This window comes from Argopecten irradians, chromosome 1 (genome assembly GCF_041381155.1).
Source record: "Argopecten irradians isolate NY chromosome 1, Ai_NY, whole genome shotgun sequence".
NCBI classification, from domain to species: Eukaryota; Metazoa; Mollusca; class Bivalvia; order Pectinida; family Pectinidae; genus Argopecten; species Argopecten irradians.
In genome coordinates this window covers 74,291,821-74,318,963 of record NC_091134.1, presented here as the reverse complement: position 1 = coordinate 74,318,963, position 27,143 = coordinate 74,291,821, and the positions used below count along the sequence as shown (strand labels likewise).

Here is a 27,143-nt window from a genome sequence, read left to right as displayed (position 1 = left end):
TACAATTCATTTTGTTGAATTTGCGAGCGCCGTAGTTCGTGTCACGTATTGAATTTTCATTATTAAAAATTTGAACATTACGTGCTTGAACGTTTTAGGAAACGCGCTGCGCAGCGGAAAATGTTCTAAATGAAGCAGGAGGACCCTTTTTTCTTTAAATGTGCATTTTTAAAACAATTCACTCGGCAAAAAGGGGGGAGGGGCAATGCCCCCCATGCTCCCCCGCTTCTTACGACCCTGTCAAATATTAGGATATCCCGATAAATGGTCGATAGGTAATTATATATCCCGTTACATGGTGACCAAATAGTAGGATAATTCCGATAAATCTCTATCTCTTTTTAATAATAATTAACGATTTTTTAATACATGTTACATACATGTAAATTCAGTCCTACAAAAATCATTTTCAAATTCACTCCTGGCAATTTGTAAAATGGAGTAAGCATCGATTTTTATACAAATATTTTTTCATGTCAAATATATGGCATGTTTAGTTTTGTACACGATAAAACATAAGAAATATAAAACATATCAAATAGATAACAAGCCGGAATATAAAAAGTTTTAAAACACCCGCCAAATTTGATCGGGTACCAAGTCGCATCAGCCAATCAGACGTGATGTTACAAATTGATTTTCAGACGTAAGTTACGCAAAATCCTACGTCTACGTTTACACGTACGTGCAGAGTTACGCCCTTTAGTGAAACACATCTTACGCACACGTAAGTTCGGACGTAAGGTCTACGTTTACGTCTAAGTCTACGTGTAGACTTACGACCTTTAGTGAAACTCAGTCCTGGCCGCTACATTTTCTCCTCTCCTGTTACAGAATTGGCGCCCAACTAAATAACCCATGGTGGTGGTGTTTGGAAGGGTCTCGTGTGTCTTCGAGGGCGAAGACTTCGAGAAAGGAGGGAGGAGTGTAGCGGGATTGGACTGGGTCGATCATCGGTGACCAGGTAGCTCAGTCGGTAGAGCACTCGGCTAGTATTCTGAGGGTCCCGGGTTCGAATCCCGGTCTGGCCGCTACATTTTCTCCTCTCCTGTTACACAATATTGATGTACCTTAATGTTTCTCTGTACAGCTAATACCCTAGATCTTAATACAGTATTGATGTTTCTCTGTACAGCTAATATCCTAGATCTTAATACAATATTGATGTACCTAAATGTTTCTCTGTACAGCTAATATCCTAGATCTTAATACAGTATTGATGTACCTAAATGTTTCTCTGTACAGCTAATATCCTAGATCTTAATACAGTATTGATGTACCTAAATGTGTCTCTGTAAAGCGAATATCCTAGATCTTAATACAGTATCGATATACCTAAATGTTTCTCTGTAAAGCTGATATCGTAGATCTTAATACAGTATTGATGTATCTTAATGTTTCTCTGTACAGCTAATATCCTAGATCTTGATACAGTATTGATGTACCTAAGTGTTTCTCTGTAAAATTGATATCCTAGATCTTAATACAGTATTGATGTACCTAAATATTTCTCTGTACAGCTGATGTCCTAGATCTTAATACAGTATTGATGTACCAAAATGTGTCTCTGTAAAGCTGATATCTTAGATCTTAATACAGTATTGATGTATCTAAATGTTTCTCTGTACAGCTAATATCCTAGATCTTAATACAGTATTGATGTACCTGAATATTTCTCTGTACAGCTGATATCCTAGATCTTAATACAGTATTGATGTACCTAAATGTTTCTCTGTAAAGTTGATACCCTAGATCTTAATACAGTATTGATGTACCTAAGTGTTTCTCTGTACAGCTAATATCCTAGATCTTGATACAGTATTGATGTACCGAAATGTTTCTCTGTACAGCTAATATCCTAGATCTTAATACAGTACTGATGTACCTAAATGTGTCTCTGTAAAGTTGATACCCTAGATCTTAATATAGTATTGATGTGCCTAAATGTGTCTACGTAAAGTTGATACCCTAGATCTTAATACAGTATTGATGTACCTAAATGTTTCTCTGTACAGCTAATACCCTAGATCTTAATACAGTATTGATGTGCCTAAATGTTTCTCTGTACAGCTGATATCCTTGACTGGCTAGCAGAGGGCACCTACCTGAACGACACCACATGCCCTTGTTCTGATTATCGATGTGAATCTAACGACGCTAAGCCCTATGGCTCCATCATCAATGTCGCTGTCATCAAAAAAATGAAGAGACCTGAAGGGTAGGTGGAGGGTCTCTTGATGACTTTAACAAAAATGTTTCTTTGTTACTTATTATGAGGTCGGTCAGAAGGGTCAGAATGAACTATTGTCATCATGCACCGTCTACCATAGTACGCGTCGGCAGTGCATAAACTTTTCATTCAAACAACTTCTTCTCAATAACCGAAAGGCCTAGGGTATTGATATTTGGCCTGTTGCATTCTTGAATGAAAGCTTTTTCAAATTAATGACCTTGACCTTCATTCAAGGTCACAGGGGTAAAATAGGTTTAAATCTTCAAACGACTTCTTGAAAATAACTAAGAGGCCTAGAGACCTGATATTGGGCCTGTGGGATGCTGGGATGAAGGACTACTAAGTTTGTCCAAATCAATGACCCTGATCTTCATTCAAGGTCACATGTGTCAAAAAGGCTAAAATCATTAAATAACTTCTTCTAAAGAACTAGAAGGCCCAGGGTGCTGATATTGGGCATGTGTAGCATACTGGGATAAAGGGCTACCAAGTTTATTCAAATGAATGAATTTGACCTTCATTCAAGGTCACAGGGGTCAAATAGGATAAAAATTTTCAGCAACTTTTTGTAAATAAGTAAGAGTCCTAGAGACTGGATATTGGACTTGTAGCATGGTGGGGACCAAGGGACCTTCCTTCGTGGTCTAATTTATCAAATATATCAGAAACTGAACTTCTTCTATTAAATGAACTGTGTATTGCCTTAATTGTTTGCCACTACTATATTCTTTGAGTGTTGTATTGTGTCAATTTAGTCAGATGACTGTTAAGGCCCATGGGCCTCTTGTAACTGTCCCTAGACCCAAAATGCTGTACTTAAAAATGCATGTTTGTAAAATAGACTCTGAAAGTAAATATAAAGAGCAAGTGAGTACAGATTAACATTCACAGAATATTAATCAGATTTGAAACACCTCGTCATCAGATTTTGAATATTGATTTCAGCAGGTTTAACATAAAAAAGTCAGCTCAAGTATAATGTTTGATTTATGATATATAAATATAACTCTAAACATTATACTCATGTCTATAAAGATATAACTAAACATTATACTTGTGGCTATAAACATATCATTAAAAATTATACTCAAGCGTATAAAGATATCACTAAACATTATACTCAAGCATATGTTTAGTGATATTTTTATATACTTGAGTATAATGTTTAGTTATATCTTTATGTACTTGAGTAGAATGTTTAATCGTATCTTTATAGACACAAGGATAATGCTTAGTGATATCTTTATAGACACAAGGATAATGCTTAGTGATATCTTTATAGACACAGAATAACACTTAGTGATATCTTTATAGACACAAGGGTAATGCTTTGTGATATCTTTATAGACACAAGGATAATGCTAAGTGATATCTTTATAGACACAAGGATAATGTTTAGTGATATCTTTATAGACACAAGGATAATGCTTAGTGATATCTTTATAGACACAAGGATAATGCTTAGTGATATCTTTATAGACACAGAATAACAATTAGTGATATCTTTATAAACACAAGGGTAATGCTTTGTGATATCTTTATAGACACAAGGATAATGCTAAGTGATATCTTTATAGACACAAGGATAATGCTTAGTGATATCTTTATAGACACAAGGATAATGCTTAGTGATATCTTTATAGACACAAGGATAATGCTTAGAGATATCTGTTTAGACACAAGGATAATGCTTAGTGATATCTTTATAGACACAAGGATAATGCTTAGTGATATCTTTATAGACACATGGATAATGCTTAGTGATATCTTTATAGACACATGGATAATGCTTAGTGATATCTGTATAGACACAAGAATAATGCTTAGTGATATCTATATAGACACAAGGGTAATGCTTAGTGATATCTTTATAGACACAAGGATAATGCTTAGTGATATCTTTGTAGACACATGGATAATGCTTAATGATATCTTTATAGACACAAAGATAATGCTTAGTGATATCTTTATAGACACAAAGATAATGCTTAGTGATATCTGTATAGACACAAGGATAATGCTGAGTGATATCTGTTTAGACACAAGCATAATGCTTAGTGATATCTTTATAGACACAAAGATAATGCTTAGTGATATCTTTATAGACACAAGGATAATGCTTAGTGATATCTTTATAGACACATGGATAATGCTTAGTGATATCTGTATAGACACAAGGAAAATGCTTAGTGATATCTATATAGACACAAGGGTAATGCTTAGTGATATCTTTATAGACACAAGGATAATGCTTAGTGATATCTTTATAGACACATGGATAATGCTTAGTGATATCTGTATAGACACAAGGATAATGCTTAGTGATATCTATATAGACACAAGGGTAATGCTTAATGATATCTTTATAGACACAAGGATAATGCTTAGTGATATCTTTATAGACACATGGATAATGCTTAATGATATCTTTATAGACACAAAGATAATGCTTAGTGATATCTTTATAGACACAAGGATAATGCTTAGTGATATCTTTATAGACACAAAGATAATGCTTAGTGATATCTGTATAGACACAAGAATAATGCTTAGTGATATCTGTTTAGATACAAGAATAATGCTTAGTGGTATCTTTATAGACACAAAGATAATGCTTATTGATATCTTTATAGACACAAGGATAATGCTTAGTGATATCTGTATAGACACAAGGATAATGCTAAGTGATATTTGTATAGACACAAAGATAATGCTTAGTGATATCTGTATAGACACAAGGATAATGCTAAGTGATATCTTTATAGACACAAGGATAATGCTTAGTGATATCTTTATAGACACAAAGGACAACGCTTAGTTATATCTTTATAGACACAAAGATGATGCTTAGTGATATCTTTATAGACACAAGGATAATGCTTAGTGATATCTGTTTAGACACAAGGATAATGCTTAGTGATATCTTTATAGACACAAGGATAATGCTTAGTGATATCTTTATAGACACAAGGATAATGCTTAGTGATATCTTTATAGACACATGGATAATGCTTAGTGATATCTTTATAGACACATGGATAATGCTTAGTGATATCTGTATAGACACAAGAATAATGCTTAGTGATATCTATATAGACACAAGGGTAATGCTTAGTGATATCTTTATAGACACAAGGATAATGCTTAGTGATTTCTTTGTAGACACAAGGATAATGCTTAATGATATCTTTATAGACACAAAGATAATGCTTAGTGATATCTTTATAGACACAAAGATAATGCTTAGTGATATCTTTATAGACACAAGGATAATGCTTAGTGATATCTGTATAGACACAAGGATAATGCTGAGTGATATCTGTTTAGACACAAGCATAATGCTTAGTGATATCTTTATAGACACAAAGATAATGCTTAGTGATATCTTTATAGACACATGGATAATGCTTAGTGATATCTTTATAGACACATGGATAATGCTTAGTGATATCTGTATAGACACAAGAATAATGCTTAGTGATATCTATATAGACACAAGGGTAATGCTTAGTGATATCTTTATAGACACAAGGATAATGCTTAGTGATATCTTTGTAGACACATGGATAATGCTTAATGATATCTTTATAGACACAAAGATAATGCTTAGTGATATCTTTATAGACACAAAGATAATGCTTAGTGATATCTGTATAGACACAAGGATAATGCTGAGTGATATCTGTTTAGACACAAGCATAATGCTTAGTGATATCTTTATAGACACAAAGATAATGCTTAGTGATATCTTTATAGACACAAGGATAATGCTTAGTGATATCTTTATAGACACATGGATAATGCTTAGTGATATCTGTATAGACACAAGGAAAATGCTTAGTGATATCTATATAGACACAAGGGTAATGCTTAGTGATATCTTTATAGACACAAGGATAATGCTTAGTGATATCTTTATAGACACATGGATAATGCTTAGTGATATCTGTATAGACACAAGGATAATGCTTAGTGATATCTATATAGACACAAGGGTAATGCTTAATGATATCTTTATAGACACAAGGATAATGCTTAGTGATATCTTTATAGACACATGGATAATGCTTAATGATATCTTTATAGACACAAAGATAATGCTTAGTGATATCTTTATAGACACAAGGATAATGCTTAGTGATATCTTTATAGACACAAAGATAATGCTTAGTGATATCTGTATAGACACAAGAATAATGCTTAGTGATATCTGTTTAGATACAAGAATAATGCTTAGTGGTATCTTTATAGACACAAAGATAATGCTTATTGATATCTTTATAGACACAAGGATAATGCTTAGTGATATCTGTATAGACACAAGGATAATGCTAAGTGATATTTGTATAGACACAAAGATAATGCTTAGTGATATCTGTATAGACACAAGGATAATGCTAAGTGATATCTTTATAGACACAAGGATAATGCTTAGTGATATCTTTATAGACACAAGGACAACGCTTAGTTATATCTTTATAGACACAAAGATGATGCTTAGTGATATCTTTATAGACACAAGGATAATGCTTAGTGATATCTGTTTAGACACAAGGATAATGCTTAGTGATATCTTTATAGACACAAGGATAATGCTTAGTGATATCTTTATAGACACAAGGATAATGCTTAGTGATATCTTTATAGACACATGGATAATGCTTAGTGATATCTTTATAGACACATGGATAATGCTTAGTGATATCTGTATAGACACAAGAATAATGCTTAGTGATATCTATATAGACACAAGGGTAATGCTTAGTGATATCTTTATAGACACAAGGATAATGCTTAGTGATTTCTTTGTAGACACAAGGATAATGCTTAATGATATCTTTATAGACACAAAGATAATGCTTAGTGATATCTTTATAGACACAAAGATAATGCTTAGTGATATCTTTATAGACACAAGGATAATGCTTAGTGATATCTGTATAGACACAAGGATAATGCTGAGTGATATCTGTTTAGACACAAGCATAATGCTTAGTGATATCTTTATAGACACAAAGATAATGCTTAGTGATATCTTTATAGACACAAGGATAATGCTTAGTGATATCTTTATAGACACATGGATAATGCTTAGTGATATCTGTATAGACACAAGGAAAATGCTTAGTGATATCTATATAGACACAAGGGTAATGCTTAGTGATATCTGTATAGACACAAGGATAATGCTTAGTGATATCTTTATAGACACATGGATAATGCTTAGTGATATCTGTATAGTCACAAGGATAATGCTTAGTGATATCTATATAGACACAAGGGTAATGCTTAATGATATCTTTATAGACACAAGGATAATGCTTAGTGATATCTTTATAGACACATGGATAATGCTTAATGATATCTTTATAGACACAAAAGTAATGCTTAGTGATATCTTTATAGACACAAGGATAATGCTTAGTGATATCTTTATAGACACAAAGATAATGCTTAGTGATATCTGTATAGACACAAGAATAATGCTTAGTGATATCTGTTTAGACACAAGAATAATGCTTAGTGATATCTTTATAGACACAAAGATAATGCTTAGTGATATCTTTATAGACACAAGGATAATGCTTAGTGATATCTGTATAGACACAAGGATAATGCTTAGTGATATCTGTTTAGACACAAGCATAATGCTTAGTGATATCTTTATAGACACAAAGATAATGCTTAGTGATATCTTTATAGACACAGAATAACACTTAGTGATATCTTTATAGACACAAGGGTAATGCTTTGTGATATCTGTATAGACACAAGGATAATGCTTAGTGATATCTGTATAGACACAAGGGTAATGCTTTGTGATATCTGTATAGACACAAGGATAATGCTTAGTGATATCTGTATAGACACAAGGATAATGCTTAGTGATATCTGTATAGACACAAGGATAATGCTTAGTGATATCTGTATAGACACAAAGATAATGCTTAGTGATATCTTTATAGACACAAGGATAATGCTTAGTGATATCTGTATAGACACAAGGATAATGCTTAGTGATATCTGTATAGACACAAGGATAATGCTTAGTGATATCTGTATAGACACAAGGATAATGCTTAGTGATATTTGTATAGACACAAAGATAATGCTTAGTGATATCTGTATAGACACAAGGATAATGCTAAGTGATATCTTTATAGACACAAGGATAATGCTTAGTGATATCTTTATAGACACAAGGACAACACTTAGTTATATCTTTATAGACACAAAGATGATGCTTAGTGATATTTTTATAGACACAAGGATAATGCTTAGTGATATCTTTATAGACACAAAGATGATGCTTAGTGATATTTTTATAGACACAAGGATAATGCTTAGTGATATCTTTATAGACACAAGGATAATGCTTAGTGATATCTTAATAGACACAGGATAATGCTTAGTGATATCTTTATAGACACAGAATAACACTTAGTGATATCTTTATAGACACAAAGATAATGCTTAGTGATATCTTTATAGACACAAGGATAATGCTTAGTGATATCTGTTAAGACACAAGGATAATGCTTAGTGATATCTTTATAGACACAAGGATAATGCTTAGTGATATCTGTTTAGACACAAGGATAATGCTTAGTGATATCTTTATAGACACAAGGATAATGCTTAGTGATATCTGTTTAGACACAAGGATAATGCTTAGTGATATCTGTTTAGACACAAGGATAATGCTTAGTGATATCTTTATAGACACATGGATAATGCTTAGTGATATCTGTATAGACACAAGGATAATGCTTAGTGATATCTATATAGACACAAGGATAATGCTTAGTGATATCTTTATAGACACAAGGATAATGCTTAGTGATATCTTTATAGACACATGGATAATGCTTAGTGATATCTGTATAGACACAAGAATAATGCATAGTGATATCTGTATAGACACAAGGATAATGCTTAGTGATATCTTTATAGACACAAGGATAATGCTTAGTGATATCTTTGTAGACACATGGATTATGCTTAGTGATATCTTTATAGACACAAAGATAATGCTTAGTGATATCTTTGTAGACACAAGGATAATGCTTAGTGATATCTTTATAGACACATGGATAATGCTTAGTGATATCTGTATAGACACAAGGATAATGCTGAGTGATATCTGTTTAGACACAAGCATAATGCTTAGTGATATCTTTATAGACACAAAGATAATGCTTAGTGATATCTTTATAGACACAAGGATAATGCTTAGTGGTATCTTTATAGACACATGGATAATGCTTAGTGATATCTGTATAGACACAAGGATAATGCTTAGTGATATCTATATAGACACCAGGGTAATGCTTAGTGATATCTTTATAGACACAAGGATAATGCTTAGTGATATCTTTATAGACACATGGACAATGCTTAGTGATATCTGTATAGACACAAGGATAATGCTTAGTGATATCTATATAGACACAAGGGAAATGCTTAGTGATATCTTTATAAACACAAGGATGATGCTTAGTGATATCCTAATAGACACAAGGATAATGCTTAGTGATATCTTTATAGACACATGGATAATGCTTAGTGATATCTGTATAGACACAAGGATAATGCTTAGTGATATCTTTATAGACACATGGATAATGCTTAGTAATATCTTTATAGACACATGGATAATGCTTATGATATCTTTGTAGACACAAAGATAATGCTTAGTGATATCTTTATAGACACATAGATAATGCTTAGTGATATCTGTATAGACACAAGGGTAATGCTTAGTGATATCTTTATAGACACAAGGATAATGCTTAGTGATATCTTTATAGACACAAGGATAATGCTTAGTGATATCTTTATAGACACAAGGATAATGCTTAGTGATATCTGTATAGACACAAGGATAATGCTTAGTGATATCTGTATAGACATAAGGATAATGCTTAGTGATATCTTTATAGACACAAAGATAATGCTTAGTGATATCTGTATAGACATAAGGATAATGCTTAGTGATATCTTTATAGACACAAAGATAATGCTTAGTGATATCTTTATAGACACAAAGATAATGCTTAGTGATATCTTTATAGACACAAGGATAATGCTTAGTGATATCTTTATAGACACAAGGATAATGCTAAGTGATATCCTTATAGACACAAGGATAATGCTTAGTGATATCTTTACAGACACATGGATAATGCTTAGTGATATTTTTATAGACACAAGGGTTATGCTTAGTGATATCTTTATAGACACATGGATAATGCTTAGTGATATCTTTATAGAGACAAGGATAATGTTTAATGATATCTTTATAGACACAAGGATAATGCTTAGTGATATCTTTATAGACACAAGGATAATGTTTAATGATATCTTTACAGACAGAAACCTACAACAGAAAACCTTCTGAATGCTGCCCGAACTTTTGCCTACAATCTGACAAATGCTCGCTGGAACAAAGGTGTTTGTAATAACAACATTGTCATCATGTACTCTGCTGATGATGAAACGGTGAGTTTACAAATTTGTATTATACCTGCTACAGCCTCCTAAATAGTGAGTATACAAATCTGTATTATACCTGCTACAGCCTCTTAAACGTTGAGTTTACAAATCTGTATTATACCTGCTACAGCCTCCTAAACGGTGAGTTTACAAATCTGTATTATACCTGCTACAGCCTCCTAAACAGTAAGTTTACAACTCTGTATTATACCTGCTACAGTCTCCTAAACGGTGAATTTACAAATCTGTATTATACCTGCTACAGCCTCCTAAACGGTGAGTTTACAAATCTGTATTATACCTGCTACAGCCTCCTAAACAGTAAGTTTACAACTCTGTATTATACCTGCTACAGCCTCCTAAACAGTAAGTTTACAAATCTGTATTATACCTGCTACAGTCTCCTAACGGTGAGTAAACAAATCTGTATTATTCCTACTACAGTCTCCTAAACGGTGAGTATACAAATCTGTATTATACCTGCTACAGTCTCCTAAACGTTGAGTATACAAATCTGTATTATACCTGCTACAGCCTCCTAAACGATGAGTTTACAAATCTGTATTATACCTGCTACAGCCTCCTAAACGGTGAGTATAGAAATTTGTATTATACCTGCTACAGCCTCCTAAACGATGAGTTTACAAATCTGTATTATACCTGCTGCAGTCTCCTAAATGGTGAGTTTACAAATCTGTATTATACCTTCTACAGCCTCCTAAACTGTGAGTTTACAAATCTGTATTATACCTGCTACAGCCTCCTAAACAGTGAGTATACAAATCTGTATTATACCTGCTACAGCCTCCTAAACAGTAAGTTTACAAATCTGTATTATTCCTGCTACAGCCTCCTAAACGGCGAGTTTACAAATCTGTATTATACCTGCTACAGCCTCCTAAACGGCGAGTTTACAAATCTGTATTATGCCTGCTACAGCCTCCTAAACAGTAAGTTTACAACTCTGTATTATACCTGCTACCGTCTCCTAAACAGTAAGTTTACAAATCTGTATTATACCTGCTACAGCCTCCTAAACGGTAAGTTTACAAATCTGTATTTTACCTGCTACAGCCTTCTCAACTGTGAGTTTACAAATCCGTATATACCTGCTACAGCCTCCTAAACGGTGAGTATACAAATCTTTATTATACCTGCCACAGCCTCCTAAACAGTGAGTTATACAAATCTGTATTATACCTGCTACAGCCTCCGAAACGATGAGTATACAAATCTGTATTATACCTGCTACAGCCTCCGAAACGTTGAGTTTACAAATCTGTATTATACCTGCTACAGCCTCCTAAAATGTGAGTTTACAAATCTGTATTATACCTGCTACAGCCTCCTAAACGGCGAGTATACAAATCTGTATTATACCTGCTACAGCCTCCTAAACAGTAAGTTTACAAATCTGTATTATACCTGCTACAGCCTCGTAAACGGTGAGTTTACAAATCTGTATTATACCTGCCACAGCCTCCTAAACGGTGAGTTTACAAATCTGTATTATTCCTGCTACAGCCTCCTAAACAGTAAGTATACAAATCTGTATTATACCTGCTACAGCCTCCTAAACGGTGAGTATACAAATCTGTATTATACCTGCTACAGCCTCCTAAACAGTAAGTTTACAACTCTATATTATACCTGCTACAGTCTCCTAAACGGTGAGTTTACAAATCTGTATTATACCTGCTACAGCCTCGTAAACGGTGAGTTTACAAATCTGTATTATACCTGCCACAGCCTCCTCAACGGTGAGTTTACAAATCTGTATTATTCCTGCTACAGCCTCCTAAACAGTAAGTATACAAATCTGTATTATACCTGCTACAGCCTCCTAAACGGTGAGTATACAAATCTGTATTATACCTGCTACAGCCTCCTAAATAGTGAGTATACAAATCTGTATTATACCTGCTACAGCCTCTTAAACGTTGAGTTTACAAATCTGTATTATACCTGCTACAGCCTCCTAAACGGTGAGTTTACAAATCTGTATTATACCTGCTACAGCCTCCTAAACAGTAAGTTTACAACTCTGTATTATACCTGCTACAGTCTCCTAAACGGTGAATTTACAAATCTGTATTATACCTGCTACAGCCTCCTAAACGGTGAGTTTACAAATCTGTATTATACCTGCTACAGCCTCCTAAACAGTAAGTTTACAACTCTGTATTATACCTGCTACAGCCTCCTAAACAGTAAGTTTACAAATCTGTATTATACCTGCTACAGTCTCCTAACGGTGAGAGTAAACAAATCTGTATTATTCCTACTACAGTCTCCTAAACGGTGAGTATACAAATCTGTATTATACCTGCTACAGTCTCCTAAACGTTGAGTATACAAATCTGTATTATACCTGCTACAGCCTCCTAAACGATGAGTTTACAAATCTGTATTATACCTGCTACAGCCTCCTAAACGGTGAGTATAGAAATTTGTATTATACCTGCTACAGCCTCCTAAACGATGAGTTTACAAATCTGTATTATACCTGCTGCAGTCTCCTAAATGGTGAGTTTACAAATCTGTATTATACCTTCTACAGCCTCCTAAACTGTGAGTTTACAAATCTGTATTATACCTGCTACAGCCTCCTAAACAGTGAGTATACAAATCTGTATTATACCTGCTACAGCCTCCTAAACAGTAAGTTTACAAATCTGTATTATTCCTGCTACAGCCTCCTAAACGGCGAGTTTACAAATCTGTATTATACCTGCTACAGCCTCCTAAACGGCGAGTTTACAAATCTGTATTATGCCTGCTACAGCCTCCTAAACAGTAAGTTTACAACTCTGTATTATACCTGCTACCGTCTCCTAAACAGTAAGTTTACAAATCTGTATTATACCTGCTACAGCCTCCTAAACGGTAAGTTTACAAATCTGTATTTTACCTGCTACAGCCTTCTCAACTGTGAGTTTACAAATCCGTATATACCTGCTACAGCCTCCTAAACGGTGAGTATACAAATCTTTATTATACCTGCCACAGCCTCCTAAACAGTGAGTTATACAAATCTGTATTATACCTGCTACAGCCTCCGAAACGATGAGTATACAAATCTGTATTATACCTGCTACAGCCTCCGAAACGTTGAGTTTACAAATCTGTATTATACCTGCTACAGCCTCCTAAAATGTGAGTTTACAAATCTGTATTATACCTGCTACAGCCTCCTAAACGGCGAGTATACAAATCTGTATTATACCTGCTACAGCCTCCTAAACAGTAAGTTTACAAATCTGTATTATACCTGCTACAGCCTCGTAAACGGTGAGTTTACAAATCTGTATTATACCTGCCACAGCCTCCTAAACAGTAAGTTTACAAATCTGTATTATTCCTGCTACAGCCTCCTAAACAGTAAGTATACAAATCTGTATTATACCTGCTACAGCCTCCTAAACGGTGAGTATACAAATCTGTATTATACCTGCTACAGCCTCCTAAACAGTAAGTTTACAACTCTATATTATACCTGCTACAGTCTCCTAAACGGTGAGTTTACAAATCTGTATTATACCTGCTACAGCCTCGTAAACGGTGAGTTTACAAATCTGTATTATACCTGCCACAGCCTCCTCAACGGTGAGTTTACAAATCTGTATTATTCCTGCTACAGCCTCCTAAACAGTAAGTATACAAATCTGTATTATACCTGCTACAGCCTCCTAAACGGTGAGTATACAAATCTGTATTATACCTGCTACAGCCTCCTAAATAGTGAGTATACAAATCTGTATTATACCTGCTACAGCCTCTTAAACGTTGAGTTTACAAATCTGTATTATACCTGCTACAGCCTCCTAAACGGTGAGTTTACAAATCTGTATTATACCTGCTACAGCCTCCTAATCAGTAAGTTTACAACTCTGTATTATACCTGCTACAGTCTCCTAAACGGTGAATTTACAAATCTGTATTATACCTGCTACAGCCTCCTAAATGGTGAGTTTACAAATCTGTATTATACCTGCTACAGCCTCCTAAACAGTAAGTTTACAAATCTGTATTATACCTGCTACAGTCTCCTAACGGTGAGTAAACAAATCTGTATTATTCCTACTACAGTCTCCTAAACGGTGAGTATACAAATCTGTATTATACCTGCTACAGTCTCCTAAACGTTGAGTATACAAATCTGTATTATACCTGCTACAGCCTCCTAAACGATGAGTTTACAAATCTGTATTATACCTGCTACAGCCTCCTAAACGGTGAGTATAGAAATTTGTATTATACCTGCTACAGCCTCCTAAACGATGAGTTTACAAATCTGTATTATACCTGCTGCAGTCTCCTAAATGGTGAGTTTACAAATCTTTATTATACCTTCTACAGCCTCCTAAACTGTGAGTTTACAAATCTGTATTATACCTGCTACAGCCTCCTAAACAGTGAGTATACAAATCTGTATTATACCTGCTACAGCCTCCTAAACAGTAAGTTTACAAATCTGTATTATTCCTGCTACAGCCTCCTAAACGGCGAGTTTACAAATCTGTATTATACCTGCTACAGCCTCCTAAACGGCGAGTTTACAAATCTGTATTATGCCTGCTACAGCCTCCTAAACAGTAAGTTTACAACTCTGTATTATACCTGCTACCGTCTCCTAAACAGTAAGTTTACAAATCTGTATTATACCTGCTACAGCCTCCTAAACGGTAAGTTTACAAATCTGTATTTTACCTGCTACAGCCTTCTCAACTGTGAGTTTACAAATCCGTATATACCTGCTACAGCCTCCTAAACGGTGAGTATACAAATCTTTATTATACCTGCCACAGCCTCCTAAACAGTGAGTTATACAAATCTGTATTATACCTGCTACAGCCTCCGAAACGATGAGTATACAAATCTGTATTATACCTGCTACAGCCTCCGAAACGTTGAGTTTACAAATCTGTATTATACCTGCTACAGCCTCCTAAAATGTGAGTTTACAAATCTGTATTATACCTGCTACAGCCTCCTAAACGGCGAGTATACAAATCTGTATTATACCTGCTACAGCCTCCTAAACAGTAAGTTTACAAATCTGTATTATACCTGCTACAGCCTCGTAAACGGTGAGTTTACAAATCTGTATTATACCTGCCACAGCCTCCTCAACGGTGAGTTTACAAATCTGTATTATTCCTGCTACAGCCTCCTAAACAGTAAGTATACAAATCTGTATTATACCTGCTACAGCCTCCTAAACGGTGAGTATACAAATCTGTATTATACCTGCTACAGCCTCCTAAACAGTAAGTTTACAACTCTATATTATACCTGCTACAGTCTCCTAAACGGTGAGTTTACAAATCTGTATTATACCTGCTACAGCCTCGTAAACGGTGAGTTTACAAATCTGTATTATACCTGCCACAGCCTCCTCAACGGTGAGTTTACAAATCTGTATTATTCCTGCTACAGCCTCCTAAACAGTAAGTATACAAATCTGTATTATACCTGCTACAGCCTCCTAAACGGTGAGTATACAAATCTGTATTATACCTGCTACAGCCTCCTAAACAGTAAGTTTACAACTCTATATTATACCTGCTACAGTCTCCTAAACGGTGAGTTTACAAATCTGTATTATACCTGCTACAGTCTCCTAAACGGTGAGTTTACAAATCTGTATTATTCCTGCTACAGCCTCCTAAACAGTGAGTTTACAAATCTGTATTATACCTGCTATAGCCTCGTAAACGCTGAGTATACAAATTTGTATTATACCTGCTACAGTCTCCTATTGTCAACACATAGTTACCTTCTGTTGAAAATACTATATAGTACCATCAATGAAAAGTCTATTATCAACTTCCTTGATGTAAATACTCATTTTAGGTTTAATGCCTGTATTACTCATTGTTAGAATTTCTTGGCCTTGACATTCTATGGAAGGTTCATGTTATTTGAGACTTGCTTTAGTACTCCATGTTAAGTGTGATTATTTGGGAAATAGTAATCTCTTAATTGTTTATTATCCATTGGCAGCTTTTTACCATGGCCGGAAAGACATCAGCATTGCGACTTAGTAACACAATTATTACAGAGATCACCAATCACCATATCCATCATTTCATGGACAAAAAGGACCTAACAGCTGGTCTATACAGTCTTATTGTAGACTACAGGTAAGTCAGGGTTTGGGATATTGTAGAACATTCAATAGTGGGCCAACAATCAAACCTGCTATACACATATGACTCATTTCCTACTCTTGGAATTTCCTGCGGGTAGTCCTTTTGGGCGACTTGTTATTTGTATAATTGACTAGGAACCTTGTTTTAATGAGTTGATACTATTTTAGGAATGTTCTGCGAGGCGAGTACCAGTCCTGGAGAGAATACGACCGATCCCAGCGTCCCATTGGAGCAGGAAGTGTCCCTGTCGCTTCTGTCGCCACATTCCTCTCTATCATCATGGGACTTCTTCTCTCATTTAGATTCTAAATTTTAAACTCCATCAAATCAATAGGGAACCTCCAGAATATTGTTACATGAAACATTATAAAATCCAATTCTGGCGTGTAGTTATAGAGAGTACTTTTAAAATATTGATCTGTGTTCAACGTACAGCAAGCATAGAGCAAACTCATAATAAGTAAAAAAAAAAAAAAAAAAGAGCCATTGGGACAGATTGATACTGTCACTACACATTTATATCTTATCCCCTTATTTATAAAATAGAAACCCATGATGAACAGCAACATAATGTCACCATTATCTATAAAATTGTTGTCGTTTATAATTTATGGTCAATTTTAGTGAAGAATTTGGTCACTTAAAACTATTGTGAAACGGTGAGCCTATTACACAAAGTCTGATATTGAAGGCTCGAGCCTATATTAAGGTATTTTATAACACAGAGCCAACTAGATCTGCAATGGTTATGAATATACACAGAACAGTTTTATTTCAGTACTGCTCTGATGATATTTGTGGTCAGAAATGTAGATAAGAATTAGAAATGTTTTAGAAATGATACTGAATGATTGAGTTCTAAGCAATAGGGTTTGAAACATATCTGTAATCAGTAATCTAACGTCACTTCTGTGGGATAATAGTAAGTAATAAATTACTAGATATAGACTGCTAAACACTTGATTTGTTCAGTAAGTCCACAGAATTGGTTGTAAATGTACTTTTTAATAATGATAAAATTTTATATATTTAGAATAAATATCTCACCAAATCAAATGTGCAAGGCCAGTCTGTGATATGACTACTGTTTTGTTAACTGTTAGATTGGGTCCCTCGATCAAGGTGCTATGATGTTAACAGTTAGATTGGGTCCCTCGATCAAGGTGCTATGATGTTAACTGTTAGATTGGGTCCCTCGATCAAGGTGCTATGATGTTGACAGTTAGATTGGGTCCCTCGATCAAGGTGCTATGATGTTGACAGTTAGATTGGGTCCCTCGATCAAGGTGCTATGATGTTAACAGTTAGATTGGGTCCCTCGATCAAGGTGCTATGATGTTAACTGTTAGATTGGGTCCCTCGATCAAGGTGCTATGATGTTAACAGTTAGATTGGGTCCCTCGATCAAGGTGCTATGATGTTAACTGTTAGATTGGGTCCCTCGATCAAGGTGCTCTGATGTTAACAGTTAGATTGGGTCCCTCGATCAAGGTGCTATGATGTTGACAGTTAGATTGGGTACCTCGATCAAGGTGCTATGATGTTAACAGTTAGATTGGGTACCTCGATCAAGGTGCTATGATGTTAACAGTTAGATTGGGTCCCTCGATCAAGGTGCTATGATGTTAACCTCTCCTATCATTGTTAGAATAAGTCACAACGATATTAAGCATCAGACTGTGTCAAAGAACTGTTGGCTCTGAGCAAAAAGTGATATCTTTAAATGTGTATATTTTATTTGTTTAGTATTTTTAAAATTGCTTAAAAAAGAATAGATTACTTAAAAGCTTTAAATGATTATCATAATATATTTTGATATCAGTGAATATAGATACATTAATATACATGTACATTGTGTATATCTAATTGTATGTTTTGTTATGTTGAGTAAGATGCACAAGTTTCACACCACCTAAGGATGAACTATTAAAACAGGCGTTGTCTGTTGCAAGTTATTGAATAGAATCACAACACAATGTAGTCACCGTTCTTAAATTTGTTTTTGGAAAGATAACAGATAATTTTATATTGTTTAAGTAATGCAAATAGAACATGATGAATACAAGAAATACTCATTTTTACGTGTATATAGTATGTATGTTATAAATGCGATGTAGATATTAATATATAATAAGATATTTCCTATCATGCTTGTTTACTACATTATATGTATTATTATGTGGAGTGAGAGTTGTTGATATAAATGTATTTTGTAACTGTTGTATGTAATTCCTTGTTGAGTATAGGTAAATCAGTGCCTTATTCTGTATTTATGCTTCTTATTTATCATAATAGCTTATGTTTCTCTCTTATATATTCAATGACAATAATCAGACTGCAAAAATATTTTTCTAGATTACCAAGATATTGCAAAATAGTGTGAAGTCCTTCTTTGGATACAAACTAACCTAACATCCGCAGTATAGTCAGTTGTTTAAAAAGTTGATTTTATGATAAGATTTATTAAGATTTGCATAATACATATAGAAAGGTATGATGAAACATGCTGGAATTTATTTTACTCTAAGCATTTTTGAAATAGAGAATACAAACTGTACATGTATTTTTATTAGGCAGGGTACCATGATTTGATTTGTCAATGTATACTTGATTTTAACAGTGTGAACTTGTATCAGGTCTGTTTTTACTTACTTTTTGTAGGTGTTTGATACTTTTACATTTTATGATATCATTAAAGGTTGAAAATTTATCATCTGTATTTTCTAAACTTGAAATCTGTAAATCAAATCTCTTTTATCAGTTGACATGAACAAGTAATGACAAAATAAAAAGGGTCATCATGTTCTATTAGAACTTTTTTAGAATCTCAAATATTGTTTTATGCCGCCAGTGCTTGATGAACATCTGTGCTTGCCATTGTGCTTGCCTGTCTGCAAGATTCATAAATAAATATTTATATTTTCACCTTCTTTGTCTTTAGTATCTATTCCCTCGAGCTGTGTTGTTAGTTGTGTAAGGTGGAGTATGATCGTCAGATTTTTAGCCCACCATCATCAGATGGTGGGCTATTCAAATCGCTTTTTGTCCGTGGTCCGTCCGTCCTTCCGTCCGTCCTTCCGTCCGTCCGTCCGTTAACAATTCTTGTTATCGCTATTTCTCAGAAAGCACTGAAGGGATCTTTCTCAAATTTCATATGTAGGTTCCCCTAGGGCCCTAGTTGTGCATATTGCATTTTGGGACCAATCGGTTAACAAGATGGCCGCCAGGCAGCCATCTTGGATTTTGATACTTAAAGTTTGTTATCGCTATTTCTCAGAAAGTACTGAAGAGATCTTTCTCAAATTTCATATGTAGGTTCCCCTAGGGCCCTAGTTGTGCATATTGCATTTTGGGACCAATCGGTTAACAAGATGGCCGCCAGGCAGCCATCTTGGATTTTGATACTTAAAGTTTGTTATCGCTATTTCTCAGAAAGTACTGAAGGGATCTTTCTCAAATTTCATATGTAGGTTCCCCTAGGGCCCTAGTTGTGCATATTGCATTTTTGGGACCAATCGGTTAACAAGATGGCCGCCAGGCAGCCATCTTGGATTTTAATACTTAAAGTTTGTTATCGCTATTTCTCAGAAAGTACTAAAGGGATCTTTCTCAAATTTCATATGTAGGTTCCCCTAGGGCCCTAGTTGTGCATATTGCATTTTGGGACCAATCGGTTAACAAGATGGCCGCCAGGCAGCCATCTTGGATTTTAATACTTAAAGTTTGTTATCGCTATTTCTCAGAAAGTACTGAAGGGATCTTTCTCAAATTTCATATGTAGGTTCCCCTAGGGCCCTAGTTGTGCATAATGCGTTTTTGGATCGATCGGTCAACAAAATGGCCACCAGGCAGCCATCTTGGATTTTGATAGTTAAAGATTAATATCGCTATTTCTCACAAAGTACTGAAGGGATCTTTCTCATATTTCATATGTAGGTTTCCCTAGGGCTCTTGTTGTGCATAATGCGTTTTTGGATCGATCGGTCAACAAAATGGCCGCCAGGCTGCCATCTTGGAATTTGATAGTTAAAGTTTGTTATCGCTATTTCTCACAAAGTACTGAAGGGATCTTTCTCAAATTTCATATGTAGGTTCCCCTAGGGCTCTAGTTGTGCATAATGCATTTTTGGATCGATCGGTCAACAAAATGGCCGCCAGGCTGCCATCTTGGAATTTGATAGTTGAAGTTTGTTATCACTATTTCTCAGAAAGTATTGAATGAATCTGTCTCAAATTTCATATATAGGTTCCTCTATGGCCCTAGTTGTGCATATTTCGATTTGGGACCGATCGATTTACAAGATGGCCGCCAAGGAGCCATCTTGGATTTTGATAGTTGAAGTTTGTTACTGCTATTTCTCAGAAAGTACTGAAGCGATCTGTCTCAAATTTAATATGTAGTATGTTTGCAAAAGTTTGAAAAGCAGAGAAAAGATCCCTCTTTCCATTGTCAGACATAGATCATTCTTTGGTGGGCGCCAAGATCCCTCTGGGATCTCTTGTTTCTTATGTTAGGGATCTACATGTATAGACAAAGATGATGGTTTATTGTTGGATGTATAGACAAAGATGATGGTTTTATTGTTGGACGTATAGACAAAGATGATGGTTTTATTGTTGGACGTATAGACAAAGATGATGGTTTTATTGTTGGATGTATAGACAAAGATGATGGTTTTATTGTTGGATGTATAGACAAAGATGATGGTTTTATTGTTGGATGTATAGACAAAGATGATGGTTTTATTGTTGGATGTATAGACAAAGATGATGGTTTTATTGTTGGACGTATAGACAAAGATGATGGTTTTATTGTTGGATGTATAGACAAAGATGATGGTTTATTAATGGATGTATAAACAAAGATAATGGTTTTATTGTTGGATGTATAGACAAAGATGATGGTTTTATTGTTGGACGTATAGACAAAGATGATGGTTTTATTGTTGGATGTATAGACAAAGATGATGGTTTATTAATGGATGTATAAACAAAGATAATGGTTTTATTGTTGGATGTATAGACAAAGATGATGGTTTTATTGTTGGATGTAGAGACAAAGATGATGGTTTAATTGTTGGATGTATAAACAAAGATGATGGTTTTATTATTGGACATATATAGACAAAGATGATGGTTTATTGTTGGATGTATAGACAAAGATGATGGTTTTATTGTTGGATGTATAGACAAAGATGATGGTTTTATTGTTGGATGTATAGACAAAGATGATGGTTTTATTGTTGGATGTATAGACAAAGATAATGGTTTTATTGTTGGATGTATAGACAAAGATGATGGTTTTATTGTTGGATGTATAGACAAAGATGATGGTTTTATTGTTGGATGTATAGACAAAGATGATGGTTTTATTGTTGGATGTATAGACAAAGATAATGGTTTTATTGTTGGATGTATAGACAAAGATGATGGTTTTATTGTTGGATGTATAGACAAAGATAATGGTTTTATTGTTGGATGTATAGACAAAGATAATGGTTTAATTGTTGGATGTATAGACAAAGATGATGGTTTTATTGTTGGATGTATAGACAAAGATGATGGTTTAATTGTTGGATGTAGAGACAAAGATGATGGTTTTATTGTTGGATGTATAGACAAAGATGATGGTTTAATTGTTGGATGTATAGACAAAGATGATGGTTTTATTGTTGGATGTATAGACAAAGATAATGGTTTTATTGTTGGATGTATAGACAAAGATGATGGTTTTATTGTTGGATGTATAGACAAAGATGATGGTTTTATTGTTGGATGTATAGACAAAGATGATGGTTTTATTGTTGGATGTATAGACAAAGATGATGGTTTTATTGTTGGATGTATAGACAAAGATGATGGTTTTATTGTTGGATGTATAGACAAAGATGATGGTTTTATTGTTGGATGTATAGACAAAGATGATGGTTTTATTGTTGGATGTATAGACAAAGATGATGGTTTTATTGTTGGATGTATAGACAAAGATGATGGTTTTATTGTTGGACGTATAGACAAAGATGATGGTTTTATTGTTGGATGTATAGACAAAGATGATGGTTTTATTGTTGGATGTATAGACAAAGATGATGGTTTTATTGTTGGATGTATAGACAAAGATAATGGTTTTATTGTTGGATGTATAGACAAAGATGATGGTTTTATTGTTGGATGTATAGACAAAGATGATGGTTTTATTGTTGGATGTATAGACAAAGATGATGGTTTTATTGTTGGATGTATAGACAAAGATGATGGTTTTATTGTTGGATGTATAGACAAAGATGATGGTTTTATTGTTGGATGTATAGACAAAGATGATGGTTTTATTGTTGGATGTATAGACAAAGATGATGGTTTTATTGTTGGATGTATAGACAAAAGATGATGGTTTTATTATTGTTGGATGTATAGACAAAGATGATGGTTTTATTGTTGGATGTATAGACAAAGATGATGGTTTTATTGTTGGATGTATAGACAAAGATGATGGTTTTATTGTTGGATGTATAGACAAAGATGATGGTTTTATTGTTGGATGTATAGACAAAGGTGATGGTTTTATTGTTGGATGTATAGACAAAGATGATGGTTTTATTGTTGGATGTATAGACAAAGATAATGGTTTATTGTTGGATGTATAGACAAAGATGATGGTTTTATTGTTGGATGTATAGACAAAGATGATGGTTTTATTGTTGGATGTATAGACAAAGATGATGGTTTTATTGTTGGATGTATAAACAAAGATGATGGTTTTATTGTTGGACGTATAGACAAAGATGATGGTTTTATTGTTGGATGTATAGACAAAGATGATGGTTTTATTGTTGGATGTATAAACAAAGATGATGGTTTTATTGTTGGACGTATAGACAAAGATGATGGTTTTATTGTTGGATGTATAGACAAAGATGATGGTTTTATTGTTGGATGTATAGACAAAGATGATGGTTTTTATTGTTGGATGTATAGACAAAGATGATGGTTTTATTGTTGGATGTATAGACAAAGATGATGGTTTTATTGTTGGATGTATAGACAAAGATGATGGTTTTATTGTTGGATGTATAGACAAAGATGATGGTTTTATTGTTGGACGTATAAACAAAGATGATGGTTTTATTGTTGGATGTATAGACAAAGATGATGGTTTTATTGTTGGATGTATAGACAAAGATAATGGTTTTATTGTTGGATGTATAGACAAAGATGATGGTTTTATTAGGTCACCTGAGACGAAGTCTCAAGTGACCTATTCTAATCGCCTTTTGTCCGTCGTCGTCCGTCGTCCGTCGTGCGTCGTGTCGTCGTCCGTCGTATGTCCGTAAACAATTTACATTTTCAACTTCTTCTCCAAAACTGCTGAAGCAATTTCAATGAAATTTTGCACAAACCTTCTAAGGCATAAGGCCAATCAAAATTGTGAATTATATGGTCCCCACCCCCCAGGGAGCTATGGGAGGGGCTAAAAGGGGTAAAATTGACTAAAATTTCAAAAATCTTCTTCTCCACTCACAGATGTGATGGAATTAAATACTCTTCATAGATAGAAAGGTCCTAAGGTCCTTTACAAAAATTGTGAATTATATGACCATGGGGTCTCAGGTTTCCCCTGGGGAGGGGGTTAAGTTTACTATAGTTTATATAGGGAAAACACATTTTTGAGTATTATTTGATCATTTGTAATAGGAAATGAGTCAAATATTGTCAGAATTATCCGTATGAGATGGCCATTGAATCCTATTAACCAATTTTCCATAACTGACCCCCAGTGGCCTTAGGGGCGGGGTCAAAAGGGGTCAAATAGGCTATAACTTCAAAAATCTTCTTCTGAAATCCTGGAAATGGTAGAATCACATACTCTTCGTAGATGGAAAGGTCTTGAGGTCCTTTACAAAAATTGTGAATTATATGACCCTGGGGTCTCAGGTTTCCCCCTGGGGAGGGGGTTAAGTTTACTATAGTTTATATAGGGAAAACACATTTTTGAGTATTATTTGATCATTTGTAATAGGAAATGAGTCAAAATATTGTCAGAATTATCTGTATGAGATGGCCATTGAATCCTATTAACCAATTTTCCATAACTGACCCCCAGGGGCCTTAGGGGTGGGGTCAAAAGTGGTCAAATAGGCTATAACTACAAAAATCTTCTTCTGAAATCCTGGAAATGGTAGAATCACATACTCATAGATGGAAAGGTCTTGAGGTCCTTTACAAAAATTGTGAATTATATGACCCTGGGGTCTCACGTTTCCCCCTGGGGAGGGGGTCAAGTTTACTAGGGAAAACACATTTATGAGCATTTTTTGCTCAATTTTCATAGGAAATGAGTCGAACTTGTTTAGAATTATTAGCCTGAGATAACATTTTAATATCATATCTATATTGGTCCTGGTCAACCCCCTCGGGCAGAGGGGCGGGGCCAAAAGGGGCAAATAGGCTAAAACTTTAAAAATTTTCTTCTTAAATACTGGAAATGGTAGAACCAAATACTCTTCTTAGATGGACAGGTCTTAAGGTGTTTTATGAAAATTGTGAATTATATGACCCATCACGTTTCCCCCCTGGGGAGGGGGTCAAGTTTACTATAGTTTATATAGGGAAAACACATTTATGAGCATTTTTTGCTCAATTTTCATAGGAAATGAGTCAAACTTGTTTAGAATTATTAGCCTGAGATAACATTTAAATATTATATCTATATTGGTCCTGGTCAACCCCCTCAGGGCACAGGGGCGGGGCCAAAAGGGGCAAATAGGCTAAAACTTTAAAAATCTTCTTCTTAAATACTGGAAATGGTAGAATCAAATACTCGTCACAAAAAAGGCAGGTCTTAAGGTGTATTATGAAAATTGTGAATTATATGACCCTTGGGTCTCAGGTTTCCCCCTGGGGAGGGGGGTAAGTTTACTGTAGTTTATAAAGGGAAAAGACATTTTTGAGCATTATTTAGTCATTATAATAGGAAATTAGTCAATTGTAGTCAGAATTATCCCTATGTGATGACCATTGAATCTTATTACCAAATTTTCTATGACTGATCCCAAGGGGCCTTAGGGGCGGGGCCAAAACGGGTCAAATAGGCTAAAACTTCAAAAATCTTCTTCTGAAATTCTGGAACTGGTAGAATCAAATACTCTGCATAGATTGAAAGGTCTTAAAGTCCTTTACAAAAATTGTGAATTTCATGGCCCTGGGGTCCCATGTTTCCCTCTGGGGAGGGGGTCAAGTTTACTTTAGTTTATATAGGAAAAACACATTTATGAACATTATTTGCCTATTTTTCATAGGAAATTAGTCAAACTGGGTTAGAATTATTAGTCTGAGATAGCATTTTAACATCATATCCATATTGGTCCTGGCCGACCCCCAGGGGCCAGAGGGGTGGGGCCAAAAGGGGTCAAAATGGATAACATTTCAAAAATCTTTCTTCTGATTTCACAGATTTGATGGAACCAAATAATCTTCATAGATTAAAAAGTCAAATTTATAAAATCACTGACTGACTTCAAGGGCCTGATGGGCAAATATATAGCGTTTATTATGCATGTCTTTGTTTCATTCTGTATCTGAACACAGGTGACCGTTAAGGCCCATGGGCCTCTTGTTGTTGGATGTATAGACAAAGATGATGGTTTTATTGTTGGATGTATAGACAAAGATGATGGTTTATTTATTGTTGGATGTATAGACAAAGATGATGGTTTTATTGTTGGATGTATAGACAAAGATGATGGTTTTATTGTTGGATGTATAGACAAAGATGATGGTTTTATTGTTGGATGTATAGACAAAGATGATGGTTTTATTGTTGGATGTATAGACAAAGATGATGGTTTTATTGTTGGATGTATAAACAAAGATGATGGTTTTATTGTTGGATGTATAGACAAAGATGATGGTTTTTATTGTTGGATGTATAGACAAAGATGATGGTTTTATTGTTTGATGTATAGACAAAGATAAATGGTTTTATTGTTGGATGTATAGACAAAGATGATGGTTTATTAATGGATGTATAGACAAAGATGATGGTTTTATTGTTGGATGTATAGACAAAGATGATGGTTTTATTGTTGGATGTAAAGACACAAGATGATGGTTTTATTGTTGGATGTAGAGACAAAGATGATGGTTTTATTGTTGGATGTATAGACAAAGATGATGGTTTTATTGTTGGATGTATAGACAAAGATGATGGTTTTATTGTTGTTTGATGGTTTATTGTTGGATGTATAGACAAAGATGATGGT

General features: G+C 34.5%; 1 protein-coding gene across 1 annotated transcript in view; it reads left to right on the top strand.

Annotated features, from left to right (window-relative positions):
* The window catches only part of LOC138307898 (uncharacterized), a 29,183-nt gene extending 9,374 nt beyond the window's left edge, over nt 1–19,809 (top strand). The window contains exons 3-6 of the mRNA XM_069248827.1: nt 2,071–2,218; nt 10,606–10,735; nt 16,736–16,875; nt 17,052–19,809. Coding sequence (XP_069104928.1) covers nt 2,071–2,218; nt 10,606–10,735; nt 16,736–16,875; nt 17,052–17,193 — 560 coding nt within the window. The 3' untranslated portion in view covers nt 17,194–19,809. The remainder of the gene's footprint in view (nt 1–2,070; nt 2,219–10,605; nt 10,736–16,735; nt 16,876–17,051) is intronic.
* The last annotated feature ends 7,334 nt before the right edge of the window (nt 19,810–27,143 follow it).